This window comes from Rhagoletis zephyria, unplaced genomic scaffold, assembly GCF_001687245.7.
Source record: "Rhagoletis zephyria isolate East Lansing unplaced genomic scaffold, Rhagoletis_zephyria_1.1 Rzeph_scaffold_01645, whole genome shotgun sequence".
Taxonomy (NCBI): domain Eukaryota; kingdom Metazoa; phylum Arthropoda; class Insecta; order Diptera; family Tephritidae; genus Rhagoletis; species Rhagoletis zephyria.
This window is the reverse complement of record NW_016158729.1, coordinates 63,304-83,195: the sequence shown is the minus strand read 5'-3', so window position 1 is coordinate 83,195 and position 19,892 is coordinate 63,304. Positions and strand designations below refer to the sequence as shown.

At 36.7% G+C, this 19,892-nt stretch overlaps 4 protein-coding genes across 7 annotated transcripts; 2 read left to right on the top strand and 2 right to left on the bottom strand.

The window, feature by feature from the left end:
* Positions 1-2,985, top strand: LOC108364713 (cytochrome b5 reductase 4-like). Its single transcript, XM_017618502.1, has 4 exons — positions 1-120; positions 189-492; positions 2,598-2,687; positions 2,756-2,985. The coding sequence occupies exons 1-4, from the start codon at positions 72-74 to the stop codon at positions 2,973-2,975; spliced, it is 663 nt and encodes a 220-aa protein (XP_017473991.1). The 5' UTR covers positions 1-71; the 3' UTR covers positions 2,976-2,985.
* A 372-nt stretch (positions 2,986-3,357) lies between these two features.
* Positions 3,358-15,118, bottom strand: SdhA (succinate dehydrogenase, subunit A (flavoprotein)). 4 transcript variants are annotated; one of them, XM_017618497.1, is made up of 6 exons: positions 15,011-15,118; positions 14,799-14,919; positions 4,726-6,117; positions 4,462-4,664; positions 4,251-4,401; positions 3,358-4,174 (listed from the first exon to the last, which is right to left on the bottom strand). In XM_017618497.1, exons 2-6 carry the CDS (start codon positions 14,850-14,852, stop codon positions 3,995-3,997), a joined length of 1,980 nt encoding a protein of 659 aa, XP_017473986.1. In that variant the 5' UTR covers positions 14,853-14,919; positions 15,011-15,118; the 3' UTR covers positions 3,358-3,994. The 4 variants fall into 4 exon arrangements, with proteins under 4 accessions (XP_017473986.1, XP_017473988.1, XP_017473989.1 ...); XM_017618499.1 differs by having other exon boundaries at positions 14,997-15,092; XM_017618500.1 differs by having other exon boundaries at positions 14,984-15,087.
* Positions 15,119-16,522: 1,404 nt separating this feature from the next.
* LOC108364712 (succinate dehydrogenase [ubiquinone] flavoprotein subunit, mitochondrial-like) lies at positions 16,523-19,011 on the top strand. The gene is made up of 4 exons (XM_017618501.1): positions 16,523-16,581; positions 16,666-18,057; positions 18,114-18,467; positions 18,548-19,011. The coding sequence occupies exons 1-4, from the start codon at positions 16,528-16,530 to the stop codon at positions 18,725-18,727; spliced, it is 1,980 nt and encodes a 659-aa protein (XP_017473990.1). The 5' UTR covers positions 16,523-16,527; the 3' UTR covers positions 18,728-19,011.
* Positions 19,012-19,136: 125 nt separating this feature from the next.
* Positions 19,137-19,892, bottom strand: cer (crammer). Its single transcript, XM_017618504.1, has 2 exons — positions 19,578-19,892; positions 19,137-19,526 (listed from the first exon to the last, which is right to left on the bottom strand). The coding sequence occupies exons 1-2, from the start codon at positions 19,614-19,616 to the stop codon at positions 19,314-19,316; spliced, it is 252 nt and encodes an 83-aa protein (XP_017473993.1). The 5' UTR covers positions 19,617-19,892; the 3' UTR covers positions 19,137-19,313.

Genomic DNA, 19,892 nt, shown 5'->3' with positions numbered 1-19,892 from the left:
AAGTAGTGAATTGCGTGGATTTCAATCATAATTCCTTCGAACTAAGTTTGCATGGCAAGCAGAATGTTTTGATGGTACTGCCCATTGGTTATCATGTGACAGTAGCGGCTCTGATAAACGGTAAAGAGCTTTTTAAAAACTAAGCTATATAATTAGAGCGATATTTAATTGAATGCTTATCTTCGCAGGAGATTTGGTGCGTCGTAGTTATACGCCCGTGAATGCTAGTTTTTTGCAGCAGAGTACAGTTACCGACGAAAACTATGCAACAAACCTACATTTCCTTGTTAAAAGCTACAGAGATGGCGCGCTTTCGATGCATTTGCGCCAACAGAAAGCTGGTCAAATGTTACTACTGTCAGCGCCGCGCGGTAATTTTCATCTGCAACGTTTATTGGCGCATCGGCAAATAGCGCTTATTGCTGCTGGCAGTGGCATAACGCCCATGCTGAATCTCATCGAACACCTGTTGAAACGAAATGCAAACCGCATGTGAGTAATATAAGGGCATACAAAGATATAACCGGAGGTAAAATAAAATACGTTTGAAAGTGAGGGGCACGTTTTGCTGTTTTTGTCGACACATGTTTCTAAACATTTTGTAAACACATGTTGCTAGACATTTTGTAGACACTTGTTGCTAAATATCTTGCTAAACGTTTTGTGGACACATTACGGTGAACATTTTGTGGATACATGTTGCTAAATATTTTGTGAATAGTTGTCGCTAAACATTTTTCCTTAGCCTATGTTCAAACGGGTACCTAATTGGCAATTAAGAATCTTTTCACCAATTTAGGCCTTAATTGTTACCCAATTTATCATACAAAAACTCAAATTATTAATTGCCAATTAATAATTAATAATTGGCAATTAATTTCTGTCCGATTCTCTATGCAACCCTGCTAGGTATGTCTAATTTTGACTTGCAGCTATGTTTATTGAACAAAGAGCAATCAGCTGTTTATTTATGGTTCTCTTTTACAGCTGATATTCCATCAGGGATGGAAAATTTAATTACAAAATTGTACCTAATTTGCGAAAAACTTTACCTAAAAGTAGATATATATACTTAAAAAGTAAATATGTATTTCTATATAAAGAAAAATAGGATAAAATTCCCNACCTGCTAGGTATGTCTAATTTTGACTTGCAGCTATGTTTATTGAGCAAAGAGCTGTTTATTTATGGTTCTCTTTTACAGCTGATATTCCATCAGGGATGGAAAATTGAATTACAAAATTGTACCTAATTTGCGAAAAACTTTACCTAAAAGTAGATATATATACCTAAAAAGTAAATATGTATTTCTATATAAAGAAAAATAGGATAAAATTCCCATCGATACCATATCAACTTCTGTACCCACATTAAAAAAATTTTGGCTATGAAAAGAATCTCTTCGAGCAGCGTGAGACAAAAATAGTGATGTAAATTTTCATCTCTACTGCAGTATTGCCGCGTTTATTACATGCCTCGAACAAGCCCTATGTTGTAGAAAAGGTAAATCACTTTCCGCCCAGTTCTTCGATCTGAAATATTTTCTGCCTATCTGGCGAAATCAACTTAAGTTACTTTGGCCAACTTTCTGTATCATTTGTATGCCCTTTCACAAAAGAGGGAAGCTTTTAGACCAGTTTCCCGCACCAGAAAATGCATTGAAAAGTAAATAAAAATAAAAACTGATTTCTTGAGAAGTTATTTGGCTGTGTTCCAAGTGTACCTAAAATTGTGTGTTTGTACCGATTGTACTTTCAAACTAAATAAAGGTACGATTGTACTAACTTTTCCATCACTGTAGATAACCCAGCCTGTTAAAGCTGAAACAGACGGCAGCGTTGATGCTTATTAACTCGGACTTAATCCGGATCAGCGCCGCCGTCTGTTTATGCTTTTAGACTACTATCGTTTAGTTATGCGCGCCTGGTACAATAGGGATGGTTGCAAAAATCAGAAATGCCCTGCAGGGTTGCCAACACTTGCCAATACTTTGAGGACTAAGTTTTAAAAACTTGCACGTTAATGNCATGTTGTAGAAAAGGTAAATCACTTTCCGCCCAGTTCTTCGATCTGAAATATTTTCCGCCTATCTGGCGAAATCAACTTAAGTTACTTTGGCCAACTTTCTGTATCATTTGTATGCCCTTTCACAAAAGAGGGAAGCTTTTAGACCAGTTTCCCGCACCAGAAAATGCATTGAAAAGTAAATAAAAATAAAAACTGATTTCTTGAGAAGTTATTTGGCTGTGTTCCAAGTGTACCTAAAATTGTGTGTTTGTACCGATTGTACTTTCAAACTAAATAAAGGTACGATTGTACTAACTTTTCCATCACTGTAGATAACCCAGCCTGTTAAAGCTGAAACAGACGGCAGCGTTGATGCTTATTAACTCGGACTTAATCCGGATCAGCGCCGCCGTCTGTTTATGCTTTTAGACTACTATCGTTTAGTTATGCGCACCTGGTACAATAGGGATGGTTGCAAAAATCAGAAATGCCCTGCAGGGTTGCCAACACTTGCCAACACTTTGAGGACTAAGTTTTAAAAACTTGCACGTTAATGAAATAAAATTTAACACATTTTTAAATTTTTGTAGCGACTACTTACGCTTATTATATTTTAATAAAACGCCGGCGGACATCTGGTGTCGCAAATATCTGGAACAATTGCATGCGGGTGATGAGAGGTGAAATAGCAAGAGGGCAATATGAAAAGGTGTATTATACAAACTTTTTTTTAAATGTTTTTTTGCAGATTTCAGCTAGTTAATGTACTTTCTGAAGCTGATACTGAATGGACCGGGCTACGCGGACGCATTTGTAAAGAGCTACTCGCCCCACTATTAACGAAAAATACGCCAGAATATGCTAGTTTTGCTACGATATGTGGGCCCAGTGAATTCAGTCAAGCGGCAGAGGACTTGTTAAGAGAACTGCAATTTGATTTGGCAGATTTACACATCTTTCAGGGATAAAATGCTTTCACAAGTGCAAGTATATAGNCGCTAGTTTTGCTACGATATGTGGGCACAGTGGATTCAGTCAAGCGGCAGAGGACTTGTTAAGAGAACTGCAATTTGATTTGGCAAATTTACACATCTTTCAGGGATAAAATGCTTTCACAAGTGCAAGTATATAGTCTTTTAGTTAAATAGTAGACGTTCATTTATGACTTTGTAGCATAATGGTATTGGTATTAGTAAATTTTAACAATTTACATGTATGTACATAATAAAAATAGACAACTTTTAAGATTTTTTAGATATATTAATGTCTCTATAAACAACAACAATGTACTAATGAAATCGAAAGAAGTTTTTTCTTATTTAGTTCATTTTACATGCAAAGAAATAATAATTTTTCCTGTTTTAAAAATATCCATTCTTGTTGCTTTTTATTTTTCAGTAGACTTTCATATACAATTTTCTCCTTCCTCTTCATTATCGTTAAATCATTATGTTTAGGTAAATAATTTAATAAATTTTAACAAATTACTAGAAGTAGCAAAAACATGCTACAACTACATCCCGCACCACTTCTAGTAGAATATAGGGGAATAGTAGACAGTGTTGAGTTATCGTACGAGCGACTTTACTTAGCTTTCGCGTGCGTTAAATACATACTTAAAATTTAAATATTAAGTAAAAAATAAATGGATATTATTAAGTATGCAATGCAAAATACCTTTAGAAGTGTTGCGAGTGTGTATATGCTGTTTGGGAGCACATCATTATTGTTATTTTCATTTAATAAATAAAAAGTTTTTTAAGTAGAGGGGAGAGGCGTTTACTGGCTGCTTTAATAGCGTCTATTAATTTAAATTCGGCTCGTTTGAAACTTTTAACGAAACAAAGGAGCACAAAACGTTTTACCTATTTAGGAATAACTTAAAATGACATTTAAAAACAAATGTACGTGTCTCCATCCATAGCCAACTTGTGGCAATCGTCGTGCTGATGGTCCAAGCGAATACAGGTTTTATTTTATGTTGGTTTTAATAGGAGCGTATTGCTGGAGGCACAGTTTCTACAGTATCGTCCAGAGTCTTATCAATGACTTCACGGTATTTGATTGTGACGTTGCCTGCATCACCGCTCACCCATGTCAATGTGTGCTTACGCCAATGCTGATCCAAAGGTATTTTCGGTTGACCTTCAAGTGGCTTGCTGTAGTCCTGTAAAAGACAAAAACAAATTCATCATTTGCATTTAAAATATCTCCGAGGGGAAAACTGTCTGGCAAACACTTACATATTCATCAATACGTGTCTTATAATCCTCACGCGCATGTGCACCTCGTGATTCTTTGCGATTCTCAGCAGCCACAATGGTCATTTGAGCATTGGCTAACAAATTTTGCAATTCAAGCGTTTCAGCCAAGTCCGAGTTCCACACATTCGATCTAAGAAAAAAACACAAAAAAGTGACTCGTTTTTGCAACAAATCATATAATCGTGCTTACTTGTCAACGACTTTGATATCTTGGAATTCCTTGTAGATATCCTTCATCTTCTCAACGCCCTTCTGCAGTATGGGACCATCACGGAATACGGCGGCATGTCCTTGCATTGTCTTTTGCATTTTCAATCGCAAATCTGCGGTGGTGATTTTACCATTGTTATGTTTGATCTTATCCAGATTAGCAACTGATTCCTCCCCAGCATTCTGTGAAATAAAATGTAAAATATATAAACGCACGATTTAGTGATGGGTCTCTGTCACTCACATCTTTCACACTAGGTGCTGGCACACCAGGTTTGTTCTCTTCAGCAATTGTCAACGCACAGGCACGTCCGAAGACCACCAAATCCAGCAACGAGTTAGCGCCCAGCCGGTTAGCACCATGCACCGATGAACTGGCAGCCTCACCGCAAGCATACAAGCCGGGAACAACTATATCGCAGCCTTTTTCATCGATAGTCAGCACCTGTCCCTTATAATTGGTTGGGATGCCGCCCATATTGTAGTGCACAGTCGGCAGAACTGGGATTGGCTCACGTGTCACATCGACGCCGGCGAAGATCATTGCAGTTTCGGAGATACCAGGCAGACGTTGAGCCAATTGGTCTGGTGGCAAGTGATGCAATTGCAAATGAACGTGATCCTTTTCGGGTCCCACACCGCGTCCTTCCATAATTTCAATGGTCATTGAACGTGAAACAACATCGCGTGAGGCCAGATCCTTGGCAACCGGCGCATAACGTTCCATGAAGCGTTCACCCTTTGAGTTCACCAAGTAGCCACCTTCACCACGGCAACCTTCAGTCATTAGGCATCCAGCACCGTAGATACCAGTTGGGTGGAACTGTACGAATTCCAAGTCCTGCAAAGGCAGTCCTTGGCGTGCCACCATCGCGTTGCCATCACCTGTGCAGGTATGCGCGGAGGTGCATGAGAAGAAAGCACGTCCATATCCGCCGGTGCTAATGACAGTATTGTGTGCGCGGAAACGGTGCAGTGTGCCATCTTCCAGATTCAGTGCCAACACACCTTTGCACTTGCCATCCTCGAATATCAAATCCAGCGCGAAATATTCAATGAAGTAGTTGCAATCATAACTCAACGACTGACCATAGAGTGTATGCAGTAGCGAGTGACCTGTACGATCTGCCACTGCGCAGCAACGATGCGCTTGGCCGCCCTTGCCGAATTTTAAACTTTGACCACCGAAAGCACGCTGATAGATTTTACCTTCGGGTGTGCGCGAGAAAGGCATACCATAGTTCTCCAATTCAATGACGGCTTTTGGCGCTTCGCGGGTCATGTAGTGAATGGCATCTTGATCGCCCAACCAATCGGAACCCTTTATCGTATCGTACATGTGCCATTTCCAATCGTCCTCCTCCATGTTGCCGAGCGCGGCATTGATACCACCCTGTGCGGCGATAGTGTGCGAACGGGTGGGAAATAACTTGGAGATGACAGCTGTTTTGAAACCTTCGGCGACCAAACCGAATGCGGCTCGCAAACCAGCACCGCCCGCGCCAACAACAATCGCATCGTATGAGTGGTCGACGATGGGGTACTCATTTGAGATGGCGTCGGTGCGAACCTTGGCATCATTTTTACCATGGGTTATATGCAGTTCTCGTTGTGACACAACAGATGCAGTGCGTAGCTACAAATATACGGTACATTAGTGTAACTTTTGTGTAAAAGGATTTTTATTGAAAATCATTTAAACGAGCCCAGTGGGCAAATTAATTGATATAAAAAAATATTTCTTTGCATGGAGCTGCTCTAGTAAATGATAATTTAGCAAAAGTCTCACACTATGATATTGGGAACCATTTTTTATTTTTTTCGTTGGAAATACCCCTATTTCTTTCTTTTCAACTCCTATAAATACAAAAGCGAGTTGTTTGCTCATGATGACATCAATCAAAGCAAAGTTAAGCATTTGCACTAGCCAACCCGCTTTCCCTCCGAACCGGTTTTTATTTCATCTTGACAATTTGATTTAAGTATCTACATACATATGTACTTATAAATATGTACTATACAGTCTAAGTGATTACGAAAAGAATTAAATAGAAGGATTCCACCGCACGTGTAATATTGTGCATATGCATATACAGGGTGCACCATAAAGTAGTTTCATTTCAAAAATGAATAAATTAAGAAAAATCCATTTTTTCCGCAGTTTATTGGTTTATTCGAAATAGCAAACGGCCTCGACCGAACTTGGTACATAAAACATCGATTGTATCACGGGCTGCGTGGCAGCCTGCTGAAACCAAAGATCGCCCATCTCCAATCAAAATATCAATTTAAAGAAAGCTCTAGACTGTACTCAAGAGAACACCATAAAAATACTTAAAGATGCTCTAAGTAAACATAACTTACTTAACGAAGTTTAAAATAACTTTCCTTGAGGCAATATGGCCTAGTAGCCCAGCCTCAAAAATATATTTTATAAATTAATTTATAAAACATAGAATAAATAAATAAATTAATTAATGTTAAAATTGAGTTACAGTGTGACCGCTTGTTTAACTAGTACCTTTTAGAAAATTCACATACCGTTACGGCTTTTTCAATCCTTACAAGGTGTTACCAACTGTAAAAATTAAACTCATTGGGACGCGATTTCAGGCAAGCATATGAGTATAGGGTCGGCCTCTATCCTACAACTGAATAGGATACAATTCCTGATCCAACTAAATTGCAAAATTGGTCATTAATAAATATTCGAGTCTTTGCGTTAAAAAACAGCCATTAATAGTCATTAAATTCATTTCTACATGGCATTTTTTAAATGCCTCTAATTTTTTGTCATTTTAATGCCTAGTCGAAATTCGGCATAACTTCCACAGTATTTTTCTAATATTTCAACTAAATTTGATTCTTTAATTTGAAAAGTTTTGCTTTACTTTATATAGCTCAACACTGGCGTTTATGTAACTGCAATTGGTGGCAGAAAACAATGCACGAAACGAAAGTCGAAAACAAAAAATGTTAGAAAGGAACAAGCGTCATTAAATAACCATAAGTTTTAAACGAACGTCAATTATCGTAAATATTCATCGCATGACAACTTTAATTGCATTTTAGTTGACTTATAGCCAACCGCATATCACGGCAACAATTTAACGGATGGAATAGATGAGAAATAAATTTATACAGTGAAGTCTAAAAGGGATGAACCACGTTCCCACGACAGTCGGGTCTACGTAACCGGAACGACCCACATTTATATCTGGCCAAGGACTGTCACTCTAGCAACACTCCTCAAAAACAATTTTGGGAATTTGTATGCTATTACAACGACAGGGATGAACTTCAATTTTAGATATTAAGGATAGAAGAATATTTGTCGTCATTTTTACTATGGGAGCGTATATTAACTGTAAACTTTAAAGCCGGTTTTCTCATGTNTTTAATGCCGGCACACACTAGGATTGATCTATATCGAAAAAAATATACCCCTATTTTTTATTTTGAAATCAAAAAATATTTAGGGGGTGCTCAAAGCGCTCAAAGTTTTCCATGTATTTTATATGGAGAAAAAACAATTTTTCGTAGAAATGGTATAAAACTCTTGAAAATCAATATTTTTCGACCGGAAAACTGGTTTTCTTCAGGAGACTTCCGGTATTAATATCCAATTGTTTATTTAACCATTTTTATGATTAAAGATTTTTTATTGGTCCCCTCATTGCATTTTCCAAGGGCTTTGGAGGACCTATAAAATACAGTTACAATGAAAAAATTGTTAAATTGTATTACTGGGAATCTCCTGAAGATAAGTAAAGTTTTCCGATCGAAAAATATTGATTTTCAAGAATTCTACACTATTTCTACGAAAAGTTGTTTTTTCTCCATATAAAATACATGGAAAACTTTGAGCGCTTTGAGCACTACCTAATTATTTTTTATTTCAAAATAAAAAAATATGGGTATATTTTTTTTCGGTATATAACAATCCTAGGGGGTGGCGGCATTAAAAATCCGACCTTATTTTTTACATACATTTTTGGACCACTTTAATGTACATACTCTGGAAGCACTTCTGTATCAAAAAAAAATAAAATAAATAAATAAAAATAAAATTTCGCTTACGTTTTTTCGCGGTTAAGGCTTGATATACAAATGCATGTACTTTAATGGATTGACATACATATCGTCGTTTAAAGTGCAAAACCGCGTATGTGAAGTTGTAGAAATTATTTTCTAGAGCGTAAAAACACTCATATTTCAAAATGGTTCTCTTTTTTTATGAAGCAATCGCATTTCTGGCCAGTATGGGTTCATTCCAAAACGTCAAAATACAAAGCATCCGTCTCTTTTATTTCTAAACCGCACAAGAAGAAAAAGTCTAACTTGCGCAACTTAGTTGAAAACTAGCATCTAACCGTGGTTGCGCACATTCGGCGCTACGAGCTGCTGAAATTTAGAAATAAAAAATACTGATGATAATGAATGGATAAGGATTGAGCCAAGAGCTTCTGTGAGCAAATCCAATTTTTCGCAGCCAATTTCAGTTACGCGGTTTTGCAGCAGGACGATACGAGGTTTTGTACTAACGACGATATGTAAATACATATGTATATATGATCCCAATATCTTTTGTCTTGTAAATAAAATGACAGAATACTTTGACGATCCGTTTTTCCACTAACATGTGCGACAAAACGTATGTACAGACAAGAACCAAAAATTGTTTTGAAACGGATAGGTTTTTTGGCTGTTACGAAACTCATCTTATTGAATTTTTCGTTCAATACGCTTTCCTTCTGCACTTCACAGATGCTTTTTCATGGTTTAAAAAAAAATTAAATAAGGCAGCACCTGAGGGCACTCGAACCCGGCACCTTCTGAAAGCTAACAAATACTACCACGCTCCACTGCAGCCACTGCCGACTACGTATAAATGTTTGTTTGTTCAGCTTGAACAAGTAAAATACAATTATTGCTTTCAAATGACATCATCACTTTCGAACGTTTTCTGGATCCGCAAAATGAATGAAAATGTAAGTACCTTTTTCGTTCGTTTTCGCATACTTAAAATTGTACAGACCGCACGTCGACAAAATTAACGTATGCTATTTGGGGAGTCATTGTTTTTTCATCGCCGCTCAAATCGGCGTGGCAATTATCCCTGACTGCTGGGTTTTGTGTAATGAACAGTATTTTAAAGTAAAAAAAGAATACGAATTTATTTTACACGGTTGTTTTCAGGGGTAAAAATAAAAAAATAAAATTAAGTAAACTGAATTTTCTTTAAGGAGCTAAGGAGCTAATGAATTTTTTTAGCTCGTTGCTCCAGCTCCGCTACAGCCAAAATCCTTTGTCTCATAGCTCCGCCACGAAGCCCTAGCTCAAAGCGCTTAAAGTTTTCCATTTAGTTTATATGAAAAAAAAAAACACTTTTTGCAGAAATGGTATGAAATTCTAAAAAATCCATTTTTTTCGATCGAAAAATTCTTTATTTTTATTTATCCCTCCATTGCATTTGTTGGGGGTTTTTGGCGGACCTATAAAATATAGTCACTATGAAAAAATGGTTAAATAAATTATTGGGTATTAATTGCGAATCTCCTTAAGAGAGAAATTGAGTTTCCGATTTGATTTCCAAGAATTCTATACCATTTCTACGAAAACTTGTTTTTTTTTTCATATAAAATACATGGAAAACTTTGAGCGCTTTGAACGACCTCTAAATATTTTTTTATTTCAAAATAAAAAATAGGGGTATATTTTTCGGTATATAACAATCCTAGGGGTGAGAGCATTCAATTTCCGGGTTACTTTTTCACGTGCATTTATGGGTCACCCTAATGTGCATGCATCTGCATACATACAAATGAAAGCTATTTCAATAAAGTCGACTAGGAGAATGAATTCGATTCCGATCCAGATCCGGACACTTAAAATAGTTTGACTTTGCGCTTTAGGTATTGAAGCCAGATTCTATTTATTGCCGATTGTAAGCATAAGGGCGATCACCGATCTAACTCGTTCCAAATTGTTTCATTTTAAAAATGTTTTAGAGATGTCGGGCCATCATAAGAATACGGATTTATAGAAAAACTAAGCAACACATATTTTTAATATCTTTTAATTTAAATGCATATACATATATACATATCGACGCCTCCAAAACATACTATGCTAAGTCTGACTAATGGCCCTATTTTGTATGGCGACTGATAGCCGATGGACAACCATATACTAAAATTCGCATTACATATGGCAACTGGTTACTGACTGTCGGCTACTGAGTCTAGTTTGTTTACATAAATTGTTAAATACATTTGAGCAAAGTTGCCAATTACTTCGAAATGTACATGTTAAGAAAGTAAATTCGGACATTAGCGCACACAAGCGGTGGGTTTCGGTTAGTTTTTCCTTTGGACACAAAACTTGCAAGGAGAGAGCACAATTTTGACATTCCATTTAGAGAGGAAGTTACAAATTCGTGATGGGAAAATTTTTGCCATCAAGAATTTGCAAGCAGAACGATTCCATTTTTGTCAACAACAATTTGAATAAATAAGTTCGTTAAATTTTAAAATGTACAATCTTGTTGCGTTTTACCAATGAACGAAGGTAGTAAACATTTGTTTACATAAACATATGTCCCGTTTTGTTTTCTACTTGAAAAAAAATGTATATATATGTATATATATATATATATTATGTTCAAAATGCAACTGTGGACGCCAGCTGCAGTGATGCTTGCAAATTTCGCCCTGAACTTTATAAGGTTCTCTCTTTGGGAGAGTAAGATCTCTTATACTCTGAATTTGGTTACTGGCTAAACTGGCTAATTCTTACTGGCTTTTCGAAACGAACAGAACCATTAGTTGTGTTTTCGTATTCTCCAGCAAAAAAATATCCAGTAACTTGCCAGTAACCAAATTTCGGAGAGTAAGCCAATATTTACTCCCAATGAGAGAAATATGCAAGAAAGTACGAAAACGCAAAACCTGCAAGAAGTTGCAAGTTTTATGAACAGCTGATTAATTTGCTATTTTCCTACGCAAAAAAAAAATAGTATTTCTCTTCTTAATATATATTTAAATAGGTTTATTTTGTCAATTGCAACTTTAAAAGCACCACAAACAATTTGGTAATGTGAATTGCATTAAGCATCATGCCATCAGCAGTGTAAATCCAGTAAAAATTGCAAGTGCAGCTGCTGAATTAAGGGAGCAGCTTTATAAGAACTGCTCCAAAAGGCCTTCTGAAATGCGCCCTACAAAAGCTCTTCAGAAAGCCTTGATATGAGTAGCGAAAGCAGAAGGCTCTCAATTTGTGCCCCTCCATACAAAAAAGAAAGGAGAAATGACTCTCATGAAGGACTTTTGGAAGGGCTTTTAGCTTCTGTAATTTTCTACTAGGTATANGCCCCTCCATACAAAAAAGAAAGGAGAAAGAAATGACTCTCACGAAGGACTTTTGGAAGGGCTTTTAGCTTCTGTAATTTTCTACTAGGTATACATAGGTATGTACACATACATTTCTCATACACCGAAAGTATCCGTGACTTTAAGCAAGACATTTTAAAACGATTTGTTTGTTTTATGGGGTTGTCTATTAAGTGACGCATCGCGGTTTTAATTAATTGCTTACAAACCGCAAGCCAAGCATTTGTTAATAGAGGCATATAAAATTAATGTGTGAGGTATTGATTGCAATTACATATTATTATGTATGTATTTAAGAGCCACCGGCGTCTAGCTGCCAACTATTCGTACAACAGGGCAATTATGTATTTTCATACAAAAGTTTGTACATATGTGTAACATTGATACATATGTATGTCTCCCGCTATTGCATTTGAAAATTACATAATGGAAAAACAATAAATAAAAATATAAAATCTTCCACGAATAATTTGTCATCGCATAGAGATTAGAAGATTTAATCGTGCATGCTTAGTTACTTAAGTAATGAGGAATTCACAGGTTCAAAATTAAATTTGAAAATCATACATATAAGCGAGCGTGACGAGAAAGAACCACGCGTTCCCACGACAGTCGGGTCTACGTAACCGGAACGACCCAGATTTATATCTGGCCAAGGACTGTCACTCCAGCAACACTCCCCAAAAAGTCTTTGGGGAATTTGTATGCTGCTACAACAACAACAAGAAAGAACCACGTTCCCATGATAGTCGGGTCTACGTTACCGGAACGACCCAGATATTATATTTGGCCAAGGACTGTCACTTCAGCAACACTCCCCAAAAACTCTTTGGGGAGCTTGTATACTGCTACAACAAAAACAACAAACAAACAACAACAAGAAAGAACCAGGAATAAGATAAGAAACAGCGCGAGTATCACAGAGCGTCTTAATATAGCGTAGCGACTATTTTGTGGTCTTCGACGTAAAGTTCTAGATTGTCTAACGCTTGAGAAAGATTTGGTCACATCTTAATCAACGAAAATAACAATTATCTTCTATAATTGCGCCCTAAGTGGTAGTTATCAAAACAAAATGTGTGCATACCCACACATCTACATACATATGTAGAAGCAGCAACGTATTGGAACGCGGTGCGAGGAGTAAATAAACGAGCCCTCCTAGCGATTTTGCCCACATAACAAAGGTCATGGCACTGTCGTATTTTGTAAAAATTAAGTTTTTGAAATTTATTTTCGCATATGTATATCGCTTTGTGGGCGAGTCAAATAAAAAGAAATGAGCTAAGGAGTCCATATATCTTACTGGTGATTAAATTTCTTTGAGATAAAGGAAACACCGTCGGCTCAATTATGAACACACGCCCATAGGCACTTCAGATAATTACGAAAAATTATAAGATATATGCATAACGTCGTTTAAAGTACAAAACTACTTATCACGATAATGCAAACCCGCGTATGTAAGGTCACCAAGATTTTACAGCAGACAGTAAAAATATATGCTACTCTTGGCCTGCGGTATTGCAACTGTGCTGTTATTTTGCAGTACTTAGTCTAATATTGATATTTTGGTATGAATAGATAAGGCTTTAAGCCTGGAGGTTCCTATAAGAAAATACAGTTTTTGGCACAAATGTCAGTTACGCCGTTTTGCAAAACGAAGAAAAGCAGTTTTGCACTTTAAACGACGATATATATGTATGTATGTATGGACATATGTATGTAAGTAAATATATGCACATACATATATTTAATGCAAAATATAAATATAAATAGCCAAATTCCTGCGCACATACCTAGATGCCTATCGGCATTTCTGCTTGATGCACCTACATATCGTCGTTTGAAGTACAAAACCGCGTATCGTCGTTCTGCAAAACCGCGTAACTGACATTTTTTGCCAAAAATTTGATTTGCTCACCGAAGCTCTTGGCTCAACCTTATCCATTCGTCCTGAAATATACTAGCCAAAAAATGCGATGGCCTTATAAAAGAAATGTGAGTGTTTTTACTCTCTACAAATTAATTTATGCAACCTCATTATCTTGATACGCGGTTTTGTACTTTAAACGATGATATGTAAAAGTTTATCAAAATATTAATTGTGCTCAAAGCTTTGCGTCATAGCCGCCATGCATATGACTTACATATAAAATGCTTCCACAAACAGCAAAAAACCGATGAATTCAGCTCGCCGTATTATTTTTCATTTGCTATTTTAAAAATAACACATAAAATATAAATTTATTGAAAGCAAAGTTAAATAATTGCGCATAAAAAAGGTTACATAACAAACTTCTGACACCGTCTGGTTTTTCGTACGTTGGTCACTGTCGCTACGTTGCTGTTGCCGTCAACACCGCTCACTCCACTCCGCATTCTTTGGTATATAAAAAAACTTGCGAATAGGTATATGCGGTCTTTGGTGCTATCGTGGTGGTATTTTCCATGGGTTAGATGGGCCCTACTTGGCGTAATGCAGCCAAATTTGTTTGCCACAATTAACGTAATATAAACGAATTTCACAATTCGGATGCGAATGCAACAATTGATTGTATTATGCATTGCATATCTTGCGCCCAAACCCTCCTAAAATATATCACATACCCATCACCAAACACTTGCCACCCGCAATGACTGAACTTTGCGAAAAATGATGATTGTGTAACGCCGNGTCTTGCGCCCAAACCCTCCTAAAATATATCACATACCCATCACCAAACACTCGCCACCCGCAATGACTGAACTTTGCGAAAAATGATGATTGTGTAACGCCGTGAATATAGAAGTATTCTCAGAAAATCACGCAAATCTTATACCTACTAAAGTTATTACCAAAAAAAAATTCACTTCTATCGCCATTGCATGACACTACTTTTGTTTAATTAATCCACAAGCCATTCCGACGCTGCAATTTACCTACCATGGTCGCTGCATTCTTGGCCAAAATCGATGGTACACGCATCATGCTCGCCATTTTAATGGGATGTAGCAGGTCTCAGTGGTTTTCTTTGAAGCAATAATATTTTCGTGTTTCACTGCGCCTATTTCGAAAATAAACGAATTGGTTGTTAATTGTTTTCCAAATATATTTTATCCAATTTTAACTATTTAAACTCGCCCTAAGTTATTTACTTGTCAACTCAATGAAACTTCTCGCGCTCGCACCGACTAACTGAAGGGAAGAAGCTGCTCCAATGGGGAAAACAAAAACAATTGCGAAATTGGTGTTGCCATACGACACAGAGTGCCACTTTTTACTTTACAAATGAATAAATTAAAAAAGGATGCAATGTCAATAAAAATGGAATAATAATGAACGAAAAATTATAAAAATAAAAAGTTACACGCATATAGTTTCCTTTTTTTTTTGCATTTTGGGGCTGCATTGCAAACACAAAGCTGTTGGTACAGGGAAACACATGGGAATATAAATTTTTTGTCAACACTGGNTCTAAGTTATTTACTAGTCAACTCAATGAAACTTCTCGCCTCAGTATATCCAGTAAAAAAACTGTGGTGAAGTCCTTTATGGGGATNGGAAAACAAAAACAATTGCGAAATTGGTGTTGCCATACGACACAGAGTGTCACTTTTTACTTTACAAATGAATAAATTAATAAAAGGATGCAATGTCAATAAAAATGGAATAATAATGAACGAAAAATTATAAAAATAGAAAGTTACACGCATATATTTTAATTTTTTTTTTGCATTTTGAGGCTGATTGCAAACACAAAGCTGTTGGTACAGGGAAACACATGGGAATATAAATTTTTTGTCAACACTGGGTGCACCAACTCACGATTTCAGAAATCTGTTGGCAATAAAATATAAATATAATNATATAATAAAACAAGAATCTGGCACATACTTATGATTTTCTAGATAGTAACAAATCGTAAAAAATATAGGTAGTGTTCTTTGATCAAGGCAAAAATTACCTGTTTTATTTTAAAGCATGCTTTCATCTATTGTGAAACTTTACGAATATAAGCCGCCCTGCATTTTTAACGGNTTTTTGTCAACACTGGGTGCACCAACTCACGATTTCAGAAATCTGTTGGCAATAAATGATAAATATAATGAAACAAGAATCTGGCACATACTTATGATTTTCTAGATAGTAACAAATCGTAAAAAATATAGGTAGTGTTCTTTGATCAAGGCAAAAATTCCCTGTTTTATTTTAAAGCATGCTTTCATCTATTGTGAAACTTTACGAATATAAGCCGCCCTGCATTTTTAACGGAAGTAATTTATCAAACAGGAACTACAACCTTCCAATTTCACATCAAAATTATGAAATAAACATCGAAATAGTTTATTTTAAAACTTCAAAAACTAGCAAATTTGAAAAGCCATACAAAAAAAAATACGCACATTCGGAGTGTAATTTAATTTATATTTACACTTGAAAATATGAGTTTATTTAAGATTTTGCCATTATCTTTAACAAAACGCCCCAAAAGAATAGTAAGTACAAAGCCGTGCCGTTATTATATAAAGCTTTTCTATGAAAATAATATTAATATTAATAATTCGCGTTAACAATTTTAGTGGACATCCTTATCTACAACACATTATAGTTTCCGTTCAATCAGTNTACGCACATTCGGAGTGTAATTTAATTTATATTTCCACTTGAAAATATGAGTTTATTTAAGATTTTGCCATTATCTTTAACAAAACGCCCCAAAAGAATAGTAAGTACAAAGCCGTGCCGTTATTATATAAAGCTTTTCTATGAAAATAATATTAATATTAATAATTCGCGTTAACAATTTTAGTGGACATCCTTATCTACAACACATTATAGTTTCCGTTCAATCAGTTGTACTAACAAACCACACTCCGAAGCCAAAGTCTGTGAAGGAATTTCAAAAACATATCCCGTTGTAGATCATGCATTTGATGTAGTTATTGTTGGAGCCGGCGGTGCCGCATTACGAGCTGCATTCGGCTTATTGGAATTGGGTTTCAAAACAGCAGTTGTTACTAAAATCTTTCCAACACGTTCGCACACCATCGCCGCGCAGGGTGGGGTAAATGCGGCGCTAGGCAATCAAGGTCTTGACGATTGGCGATTTCATTTTTACGATACAGTCAAGGGATCAGATTGGTTGGGCGATCAGGATGCAGCCCATTATATGACACGCGAGGCACCACGTGCCATTTTAGAGCTTGAAAATTATGGATTGCCTTTTTCACGTACGCCAGACGGGAAGATATATCAGCGACCATTTGGTGGACATACTGTGAATTATGGCAAGGGAATGGCTCGACGTGCATGTGCATGCGCCGATCGCATTGGACACGCCCTTCTGCATACGCTTTATGGTCAATCCCTTGCGTACGATATTCACTATTTCATAGAGTTCTTTGTATTGGACCTTATATTTGAGAACTTAGCATGTTGTGGTGTTATGGCAATTTGTTTGGAGGATGGGACTTTACACCGTTTTCGCGCGCTTAACACCATAATTGCTACCGGTGGCTACGGACGCACCTTTTTTTCATGCACTTCCGCACACACCAGCACGGGGGATGGCAATGCAATGGTCGCACGACAAGGTTTACCACTGCAAGATATGGAATTCGTTCAATTTCATCCGACTGGTATGTATGGTCCTGGTGTACTTGTTACAGAAGGTTGTAGGGGTGAAGGTGGATACTTGGTGAACTCGAAGGGTGAACGGTTCATGGAAAAGTATGCACCGAAAGCAAAAGATTTAGCACCGCGTGATATGGTTGCCCGTTCAATGACCATGGAAATTATGGAAGGTCGAGGTGTGGGACCTGAAAAAGACCATATTCTTTTACAGTTACACCATTTGCCGAGTGAGAAAATCCTTACACGATTGCCGGGTATTGTAGAAACCGTTCGGATTTTCACGGGCATAGATGTGACAAAGGAACCAATACCGGTTATACCAACTGCGCATTACAATATGGGCGGAATACCAACAAACTATAGGGGACAAGTATTAACTATCGATACAAATGGATGCGACATTCCGGTTGCTGGATTATATGCGTGCGGTGAAGTTTCCTGCAATGTTCATGGTGCAAATCGTTTGGGTGCAAATTCACTTTTGGATCTGGTGATTTGGGGGCGATCCTGTGCTTTACATATTGCAGAGAATTGTGTGCCCGGCTGTCCAGCTCCAACTTTGAAGGATGTACGGGTATTCTCTTAACTCGATTGGTCAATTATGGATTCCCTTGATTTTTTCAGAACGCTGGCGAAATATCTGTAGCAAATATTGATAAACTTCTTCATGCGAATGGTAGTATCACCACTGCATCATTACGTTTGCAAATGCAGAAAGCTATGCATCACCACGCTGGTGTTTTTCGTATCGGACCCAATCTTCAAGAGGGAGTACAAAAAATGATTAATATATATAACGAATTTAAAAATATACGCGTGGTTGATAGGTCTTTAATTTGGAATTCGGACCTCATCGAAACATTAGAGTTGCAAAATTTACTTGTGAATGCCATGTGCACCATGGTGGCTGCTGAAAATCGCAAAGAATCGCGTGGCTCTCATATGCGTGAAGATTTTAAACAGCGTATTGATGAATATGTATGTATGAAGAGTATATTAATAAAAAATAAAACTATGCATATGCGTCTGAAATTAATCATTTTACCTCTTTGTAACAGGACTACAGCAAGCCCATAGATTCCCAGCAAAAGAGCCCAATTGAAAAACATTGGCGAAAACACACGCTAACATGGATTTGCTGTGAAACTGGCGAAGTAAGAATTAAATATCGCCCCGTCATCGACACTCCTTTGGACAGCAGCGTAGAGCATGTGCCGCCTGCTGTGCGCGTATACTGATCGTTGGATTTTGGACTATTTATACATACGTATTTTAATCATTGGTTTTTAACAAAACTGTTTTTACCTGTCAACTTTCTTTCAATAGGGTTCTCTTTATAATACTTATACGTTTTTGTTTTAACTATAAAATAATATACATACGCTTCAACTGAGAAAACAATTAAAACGGCATGAACAAATTTCCAAAGAAGGTTTTAGAACAAAAAAGGAAGTCTGATACATATATCAAAACTGTATGAAATAACTATAGCGCCAGCAATATACGAAATCAAATATTTATTAGATACCTACACATACATATGAACATATAGGCGTTTCATGCATTTGGATGTTTTATCNCTTTAGAACAAAAAAGGAAGTCTGATACATATATCAAAACTGTATGAAATAACTATAGCGCCAGCAATATACGAAATCAAATATTTATTAGATACACATACATATGAACATATAGGCGTTTCATGCATTTGGATGTTTTATCCATCGTACAAAAACTAAACACTTCCTACATAAAAGACGGATGTTACGATACCTTAAATGCAATAAAATCGGAATAAAATTTACAGTACAGTCGGAATAAAATTTATGTGCTTGTCGGTGGCGTCACCTTTTTGCCACAGCGCTTAGCATACTCTTCTTCAGTTAAATCAGACAAATGATTTATAGCCATCTTCCAAGTAACCTCGCCATTCTCATATTTCTTATTGTGCTCCTCCACTGTCTGCTTGGATTTTACAAAGCGCTCACGACGCATATTATCCTCTTGAGCATCAGTGTAAACTTTATTAAACTTGGACTAAAAAATTTATTTAGCTAAAATTAACCACTGGTCTCTTAGCATAACTACCTTGTACTCCTCCCATTCTTGATCCGAAACGAGCGACATTTTTTATTTATTTGTGTAGTTAGTTCCAACGTTGAAGATTGATCTAAAGCTATTTCTTTGCGTTGTTATTTAAATAAACTCACAGACTCTACTGATAATATGTGGGGAAATGACTCACTTGTATTTATTTATATTATTGTTTCAACTTGCGTTTCGATTTTAAACAAAGGCAGAAAAAAGCATTTAGCACAATGAAATCAAAATAAAAACATGAATTCAACAAAATGACGCGATAGCGAAAGAAACAATCAACATATCAGCTGTTTACCAAGGACA